The 9,655-nt window shown below is 45.1% G+C and overlaps 1 protein-coding gene across 1 annotated transcript in view; it reads right to left on the reverse strand.

Moving 5' to 3' along the window:
• Window positions 1-267: 267 nt before the first annotated feature.
• Window positions 268-9,655, reverse strand: part of LOC120033231 (ubiquitin carboxyl-terminal hydrolase 40-like) — a 22,175-nt gene continuing 12,787 nt past the window's right edge. Inside the window, exon 19 of the mRNA XM_038979511.1 lies at window positions 268-379. Within this exon, the coding sequence (XP_038835439.1) occupies window positions 268-379 (112 nt within the window). The remainder of the gene's footprint in view (window positions 380-9,655) is intronic.

The following is a 9,655-nucleotide window of genomic DNA, read 5'->3' on the forward strand; positions in this document are numbered from 1 at the left end:
AGAGAGGTTGATAAAAATATATTTACAGCCATTTCCCCATAAAACTGATTGGCTTTGACATTGTGAGTGATGGGATTTCCCACAGACAACATGTGACATGCCTAAAGGGCATACACACGCAGAGAGACTGAGAGAGACAGATAGAGAGAGGGCATAGTAACTCTTCTGGCCCTGAGGGCGGTTTCTGTCCTAGGATCCATCACTCTTGGCCAGTCAATGCTCTACTGGTGTGTGTGTGTGTGTGTGTGTGTGTGCGCGTGTGTGCGCTCATATGGTGGGTTCATACAGGTTCCAGAGGAACAGGCTGAGCTTGACAATGCCATGCCCCAGAGAGACCTCACCCTGCTGAGATTGGAAACCCAGCACGTGTGCCCTCTTTCTGGAAATCTGGAGAGAACAAGAGAATACTGCTCACGTGATAGATCCAGTGAAGGGAAGACAGAGGTGTGTGTGTGTGTGTGTGTGTGTGTGTGTGTGTGTGTGTGTGTGTGTGTGTGTGTGTGTGTGTGCGTGCGTGAGCGCGCGCGTGCGCCTGCGTGAGCGCGTGCGTGCGTGCGTGTGTGTGTGCGTGCGTGAGCGCGCGCGTGCGCCTGCGTGAGCGCGTGCGTGCGTGCGTGTGTGTGTGTGTGTGTGTGTGTGTGTGTGTGTGTGTGTGTGTGTGTGTGTGTGTGTATGTATGTGTGTGTGTTAGTGATGCGCAGGTTGACTAATAATCTGCAGTCCACGCTATTATATCCGCGGGGCAGAAACAGTTAACGTCAAACCACGGAGGCAAAAAGGACATTGTCGAAGTTTAATTCGAAAAGACAAAAGCAGCGAAAGGAGAGTTGAAAATAAACAGAAGGGAGGGACAGAAAAGTAATGTTTGGAAAATATTTGGTGAAGTGGTAAAAAAGGATAATAGTAGTGCCAGCTGTGTTATGTGTGATGATTGTGAGGCGCTATACAAATTCGACAGTCACAAGACGGGACTTCAAATAGGCTTATGGCACGTCAAGAAAACTGTAGCCTTCTGTTTAGATGGGTTAAATGTCAACTGAAATCTGGACACAGACTGTAGGTCTATAACCTCTAACATAGTCTTAATATTAACTCCTGCAGAATTAAGCATTTATTGCCGTAATATTATACACCAAATGTAGGCAAAATTTGGACTTGGGAACAGGTATGGAGAAATATGATTTATTTATTTCTGCCTCTTGAGATAATGCAATGCTCAGTTAGATACCATCTGTAAAGGGGCTGTCTTCAACATAAAAGCATAATAAAAGGTGATAGTATTTCAACCACATAAAATGTGCATCGAAGCCGAACTGAAATCTTATCAGAAACACGTTGGGTCGTTTTCACAGCTTTCTTTTTCCTTACAACCGGTCAAACTGATGTCATTTGGACATTTTGAACAGAAAATCTACCCGTTTTTTAAATTTGTGTTATTGTATGTTATCACAGTCCCTAAACGTATTTAATCCGCGAAAGATGCCAGAGAAAACTTTACTGATGTCAACTATATTCACGCATTCATTCTATCGATCTATGACATTATTCTGTTGAGCAAGGGTTTATTTAGTATTCTAGGGCAACATATAATGACAGAAGAGAAACTACATGTATCTAATTATAGACAAGTTGACTAACAAATCGCTTGCCAAAATGTCCGAAATTATATGCAGAAACATATCTAAATCAGAAGAAAAAAAATCCTGCACTCCCAGTCAAAAAATCCTTCTGCCGTTTTTGACTGTAGCCTATAGCGCATTTTCTGTATTTGCGGGTTAGAGAGTGTGTGTGTGTGTGTGTGTGTGTGTGTGTGTGTGTGTGTGTGTGTGTGTGTGTGTGTGTGTGTGTGTGTGTGTGTGTGTGTGTGTGTGTGTGTGTGTGTGTGCGTGCGTGCGTGCGTTTGTGCGTGCACATGCGTGTGTGTTCTATCCTCTTTCAGCCTAGAGGGAATGTGACTCACCCCAGCCACTGTCACAGCCCAGAGCGGCAAAGTTCACATAATGAAAGGGAAAGGGGGATACCTAGTCAGTTGTACAACTGAATGCATTCAACTGAAATGTGTCTTCCGCATTTAACCCAGAGAGGTGGGGGGGGGGGGGGGGGGGGCTGCCTTAATCGACATCCACGTCTTCGGCGCCCGGGGAACAGTGGGTTAACTGCCTTATTCAGGGGCAGAACGACAGATTTTTACCTTGTCAGCTCGGGGATTCGATCCAGCAACCTTTCGGTTACTAGTCCAATGATTAACTGTGTGTGTGTGTGTGTGTGTGTGTGTGTGTGTGTGTGTGTGTGTGTGTGTGTGTGTGTGTGTGTGTGTGTGTGTGTGTGTGTGTGTGGCTCCGAGCTCTGTTCACATCCTGTTATTTTCCTCTTCAGAAACAAACAGAGAATTCCTGAGACTCGGGTATCAGGTCCTCTGTTGTGGTGGCGACAAACAGTTTGGATAAAGATGTGCACGCGATGATAATGTTGCTACCTCACTCTGTCTCTCATAATCATAATCATTATCCTTACCATTATTCGTTTTCAGACAAACACTCACTCGGTTGCCGCTCCGTGGAGTCTGTCAGTTCACGGTCAGGACTGAAGAGGGAACCGTTGGCTTCCCTGTTTGGGATTTATCTTACAATTTTATAGCGGCACACACGGAGAAGAGGTGTGTGAGTGTCTCTCTCTCTCTCTCTCTCTCTGTTCGCTTTGGGTGGGAACACACACATCAGGGATTGTAGCCGTTCGGATTTAAATCGGGACGCTTACAAATGAATGGAAATCACCACCGAACAGGACCAAGGAGCCTATTCCACCACCACCCATACCGAGCTTGCCCGGTGCCCGCTGTGATTTAGTTCTCTGTTAACACTGGGACAAGCGTCTGCCCAACGACTGACTTCACGCGCGCCGGGCAGCAACATAGAGAAGAATGGAGGCGTTTTTCGCGGAGGTAAGCTGGGATGGGAGTTGGGCTTTTCCCCGGTTTAATATTATATTTCCCCAGTACTGGTTGGCCAAATTATATAAATATAAATGATATGGTAGCCTGTCATAAACCCGTGTTGTGAATATCGTTTGGACATTTTTATTTGGTGTAGGCTATGGTGGTGGTTCAACGAGAATCCATTTATGGCTGACCCTCGACAGACACAAGCATAATACAACTCTTCTGGTAGGTTACGGGAGAAAATACAGTAGGTGTAGGTTATGTGTCACAATATCGAAAACATTTGCTTTCTCGCTTTCTCTCTCTCTCAATGTAGGCCAATGTCATCAACACAAGTGAATACTAGCCTACCTATCATATTCGACTAAAGTCTACTGACAGGATGTGCTAAAATGGCACCACACCACTCATCATGTAGCCTGCACTGCCATCCTTATCTGTCCATTCTCTCAGAGGAGGAGAGGAGTAGCCTAATTGGCTAAATGCAGGCTGAGCAGAAAATAGGCTAGTCTTTCCATTAATGCTGCATTTCGGATTAAGACCAATCTGTTAAGGGAGAAAAGCATGGTATCGTCAAGCTACTAACCTACTGGGTTATTAGTGTCTATACTAGTATGATCAGTGGGGGGATTCTTTCTACCCTCTCTGGGGTGGCTGTGTGGGGCTGTGTCTCGGAGAGGGAGGATGGGAGGTGTGGCTATTGCGGGATTTGAGGAGGGGGTGGAGAGAGGAGGAAGAAGAGAGGGTACGTGCTTCAGTACGATGAAGGCGAAATGGAAGGATACGAATTGACTGTAGGTGAGACAGCGAGTTGTGATGGCTATGGTTGTTATTATGGATTATTAACGCCATGTCTGAAACTCTCTCTCAAGTCAATTCAATTCAAAGGGGTTTTATTGGCATGGGAAACATAAGTTTACATTGCCAAAGCAAGTGAAATGAACAAAAGTGAGAAGAAACAAAACATAACATCAACAATAATTTAAAAAAATAATTTACAGTAACCACTGCACTCATAAAGGTTTCAAAGGGATAAAGACGTTTGAAATGTTATATTATAAGCCATGTACAGTGTTTTTAACAATGTGGGAAACTATCTCTGTCCATCCTGATGCGGCCGATGTGAAATGGCTAGCTAGTTAGCGGTGGTGCGCGCTAATAGTGTTTAAATCGGTGAAATCTCTCTCTGAGACCTGAAGTAGTTGTTCCCCTTGCTCTGCAAGGGCCGTGGCTTTTGTGGCGCGATGGGTAATGATGCTTCGTGAGTGATTGTGGTTGATGTGTGCAGAGGGTCCCTGGTTCGAGCCCAGGTTGGGGCGAGGAGAGGGACGGAAGCTATACTGTTACACTGACATCTGCTATTAAATGATTGATGAAACATCCCCGTCCCTCTTTTACATAGCACTGGATTCCGTCACTGCAGAGAGAGAGAGAGATAGATAAAGGAGAGAGAGAGAGAGAGAAAGGAGAGAGAGAGAGAGAGAGATAAAGGAGAGAGAGAGAGAGAGAGAGAGAGAGAGAGAGAGAGAGAGAGAGAGAGGTCCTCTCTTGTCCTGGTGTTTAAATTGTGTTGTTACCGATTCACCCAGATCAATCAGCTAATTTACGACTTTTCGCTCCGTCTCTTTGCCAGCGGCGCTAACAGATCTCTAGTCCGGCCACCAGTTTGCTAGCCCACTGAGTTTGACCCAGTAGAAAACATTTTTCTATAAACTACATGTGTTTTCTGCAGGATAATCTATTATATGCTAATATATTGACAGGTTGTTGTGACAACCTAAGCCTAATAGGTTTAGACATGGTTGGTGTGTTCTTTGTTTCTAACACATAAAAACAGGGCCGCATTCTTCCCCAATTCACCCCATTCAGTCCTGGGGATGGATGGTGCCAACCTTCCCACCTCCTCCTCAGTCCTTCCTCTTCCTCCTCTTCTTCTTTCTCTTTTCTTCCCTCCTCTTTTCTCCTTACCTCCATCTCCTCCCTGTTTCTAAGTTATTCCATCACGGTGTTGTGGTTTTCATTCAAGCACACACAAACAAAGACGTCACACATCACACACACACACAGCTTGTATCGTCTGTGCATTAATGTGTTATCCTCTAACTGTAGGCTACTTACCTCCATCCTTCTTTATCTCGATCTGATATAGCTTTAACAACCGCCCATTATTACTGTGATGTCATTCATTCAGTGTGCGTGTACACTACCAGTCAAAAGTTTAGAACACCCCCATTTTTCCAGTTTTTATTGACATTTTATTGAAAGTCCAGTGAATAACCTAAAATGGTATAAAGGTACGCGGTAAACTGCCAGAGGTTAAAAAAAAAGTTTTGGTTACCAAAAACTGAAAAATATGGTACATTTCAGAGTTATAAAAAATGCCTTTTTTCAGGGAACAAGTAAAGGGTTAACAACTTACAGCTGTTCTGCAGCAATGGACGTAAATTAAGCCTTGAAAGTTGACGCTAACAATTCCTACAGGTGTCCCAAGTTTTGTTGATTATTCTCAAACCCTCCGTCTGTATAAAAGCAGTGTTGGAACCGACTGTTACTACACTCTCTTAAGCATTATTTGGACAGTATTGTACTGCAGGAAGTAGTATATTGCTATCATAATGGTGAGAAAAAGTCAATTAAACAAAGGAAGACAGACAGACCATTATAACCCTTAAAAGTCTAGGTCTTTCCTTTAGAGAAATTGCAAAGAAAGCCAATGAGTACAGTTTCCTACACCATCAAAAGGCACTTGGAAACTCTGACCGGAAGAGGTCTGGCAGACCCAATGCCACAACAGAATCAGAAGACAAGTTTCTGAGAGTCAACAGCTTGCGTGATAGGCGGCTCACAGGACAACAGCTTCAAGCACAGCTTAACACTGGTCGAAGTCAGCAAGTCTCAGTTTCAACTGTGAAGAGAAGACTTGGAGCTGCAGGTTTGACAGGTCGAGTGGCAGTACGAAAGTCATTGCTAAGATGGAAAATAAGAAAAAGAGGCTTGTCTGGGCCATGAAGCACCACCAGTGGACTACTGAAGACTGGAAGAAGGTCTTATGGACCGATGAAATCTTTGGTTCATCACGCAGGGTTTTTGTACGCCGTCGAGTAGGCGGAAGGATGGTTCCTCAGTGTGTGACACCAACTGTCAAACATGGAGGAGGAAGCGTGATGTTCTGGGGCTCTTTTGCTGGAACCAGAGTCGACGACTTGCACAGAGTGAGTGGCACCCTGAACCAAAATGGCTACCACAGCATTTAGCAGCGCCATGCAATACCCTCTGGTGTGCGCCTAGTTGGTCAGGGGTTCATCCTACAGCAAGATAATGACCCAGAACATACCTCCAGGCTATGGGGTTCATCCTACAGCAAGATAATGACCCAGAACATACCTCCAGGCTATGGGGTTCATCCTACAGCAAGATAATGACCCAGAACATACCTCCAGGCTATGGGGTTCATCCTACAGCAAGATAATGACCCAGAACATACCTCCAGGCTATGGGGTTCATCCTACAGCAAGATAATGACCCAGAACATACCTCCAGGCTATGGGGTTCATCATACAGCAAGATAATGACCCAGAACATACCTCCAGGCTATGGGGTTCATCATACAGCAAGATAATGACCCAGAACATACCTCCAGGCTATGGGGTTCATCCTACAGCAAGATAATGACCAAGAACATACCTCCAGGCTATGGGGTTCATCCTACAGCAAGATAATGACACAGAACATACCTCCAGGCTATGGGGTTCATCCTACAGCAAGATAATGACCCAGAACATACCTCCAGGCTATGGGGTTCATCCTACAGCAAGATAATGACACAGAACATACCTCCAGGCTATGGGGTTCATCATACAGCAAGATAATGACCTAGAACATACCTCCAGGCTATGGGGTTCATCCTATAGCAAGATAATGACCCAGAACATACCACCAGGCTATGGGGTTCATCATACAGCAAGATAATGACCCAGAACATACCTCCAGGCTATGGGGTTCATCCTATAGCAAGATAATGACCCAGAACATACCTCCAGGCTATGGGGTTCATCCTATAGCAAGATAATGACCCAGAACATACCTCCAGGCTATGGGGTTCATCCTATAGCAAGATAATGACCCAGAACATACCTCCAGGCTATGGGGTTCATCCTACAGCAAGATAATGACCCAGAACATACCTCCAGGCTATGGGGTTCATCCTATAGCAAGATAATGACCCAGAACATACCTCCAGGCTATGGGGTTCATCCTATAGCAAGATAATGACCCAGAACATACCTCCAGGCTATGGGGTTCATCCTATAGCAAGATAATGACCCAGAACATACCTCCAGGATATGGGGTTCATCCTATAGCAAGATAATGACCCAGAACATACCTCCAGGCTATGGGGTTCATCCTACAGCAAGATAATGACCCAGAACATACCTCCAGGCTATGGGGTTCATCCTACAGCAAGATAATGACCCAGAACATACCTCCAGGCTATGGGGTTCATCCTACAGCAAGATAATGACCCAGAACATACCTCCAGGCTATGGGGTTCATCCTACAGCAAGATAATGACCCAGAACATACCTCCAGGCTATGGGGTTCATCCTATAGCAAGATAATGACCCAGAACATACCTCCAGGCTATGGGGTTCATCCTATAGCAAGATAATAACCCATAACATACCACCAGGCTATGGGTTCATCCTATAGCAAGATAATGACCCAGAACATACCTCCAGGCTATGGGGTTCATCCTATAGCAAGATAATAACCCAGAACATACCTCCAGGCTATGGGGTTCATCCTACAGCAAGATAATGACCCAGAACATACCTCCAGGCTATGGGGTTCATCATACAGCAAGATAATGACCCAGAACATACCTCCAGGCTATGGGGTTCATCCTATAGCAAGATAATGACCCAGAACATACCTCCAGGCTATGGGGTTCATCCTATAGCAAGATAATAACCCAGAACATACCACCAGGCTATGGGGTTCATCCTATAGCAAGATAATGACCCAGAACATACCTCCAGGCTATGGGGTTCATCCTATAGCAAGATAATAACCCAGAACATACCTCCAGGCTATGGGGTTCATCCTACAGCAAGATAATGACCCAGAACATACCTCCAGGCTATGGGGTTCATCCTATAGCAAGATAATGACCTAGAACATACCTCCAGGCTATGGGGTTCATCCTATAGCAAGATAATAACCCAGAACATACCACCAGGCTATGGGATTCATCCTATAGCAAGATAATGACACAGAACATACCTCCAGGCTATGGGGTTCATCCTATAGCAAGATAATAACCCAGAACATACCACCAGGCTATGGGGTTCATCCTATAGCAAGATAATGACACAGAACATACCTCCAGGCTATGGGGTTCATCCTATAGCAAGATAATGACACAGAACATACCTCCAGGCTATGGGGTTCATCATACAGCAAGATAATGACCCAGAACATACCTCCAGGCTATGGGGTTCATCCTACAGCAAGATAATAACCCAGAACATACCTCCAGGCTATGGGGTTCATCCTACAGCAAGATAATAACCCAGAACATACCTCCAGGCTATGGGGTTCATCCTACAGCAAGATAATGACCCAGAACATACCTCCAGGCTATGGGGTTCATCCTACAGCAAGATAATAACCCAGAACATACCTCCAGGCTATGGGGTTCATCATACAGCAAGATAATGACCCAGAACATACCTCCAGGCTATGGGGTTCATCCTACAGCAAGATAATAACCCAGAACATACCTCCAGGCTATGGGGTTCATCCTACAGCAAGATAATAACCCAGAACATACCTCCAGGCTATGGGGTTCATCCTACAGCAAGATAATGACCCAGAACATACCTCCAGGCTATGGGGTTCATCCTACAGCAAGATAATAACCCAGAACATACCTCCAGGCTATGGGGTTCATCCTACAGCAAGATAATGACCCAGAACATACCTCCAGGCTATGGGGTTCATCCTACAGCAAGATAATAACCCAGAACATACCTCCAGGCTATGGGGTTCATCATACAGCAAGATAATAACCCAGAACATACCTCCAGGCTATGGGGTTCATCCTACAGCAAGATAATAACCCAGAACATACCTCCAGGATATGGGGTTCATCCTATAGCAAGATAATGACCCAGAACATACCTCCAGGCTATGGGGTTCATCCTACAGCAAGATAATAACCCAGAACATACCTCCAGGCTATGGGGTTCATCCTATAGCAAGATAATGACCCAGAACATACCTCCAGGCTATGGGGTTCATCCTATAGCAAGATAAATAACCCAGAACATACCTCCAGGCTATGGGGTTCATCCTACAGCAAGATAATGACCCAGAACATACCTCCAGGCTATGGGGTTCATCATACAGCAAGATAATGACCCAGAACATACCTCCAGGCTATGGGGTTCATCCTATAGCAAGATAATGACCCAGAACATACCTCCAGGCTATGGGGTTCATCCTATAGCAAGATAATAAACCCAGAACATACCACCAGGCTATGGGGTTCATCCTATAGCAAGATAATGACCCAGAACATACCTCCAGGCTATGGTGGTTCATCCTATAGCAAGATAATAACCCAGAACATACCTCAGCTATGGGGTTCATCCTACAGCAGATAATGACCAGAACATACCTCCAGGCTATGGGTTCATCCTATAGCAAGATAAT

This window comes from Salvelinus namaycush, chromosome 40, assembly GCF_016432855.1.
Source record: "Salvelinus namaycush isolate Seneca chromosome 40, SaNama_1.0, whole genome shotgun sequence".
Lineage (NCBI taxonomy): Eukaryota > Metazoa > Chordata > Actinopteri > Salmoniformes > Salmonidae > Salvelinus > Salvelinus namaycush.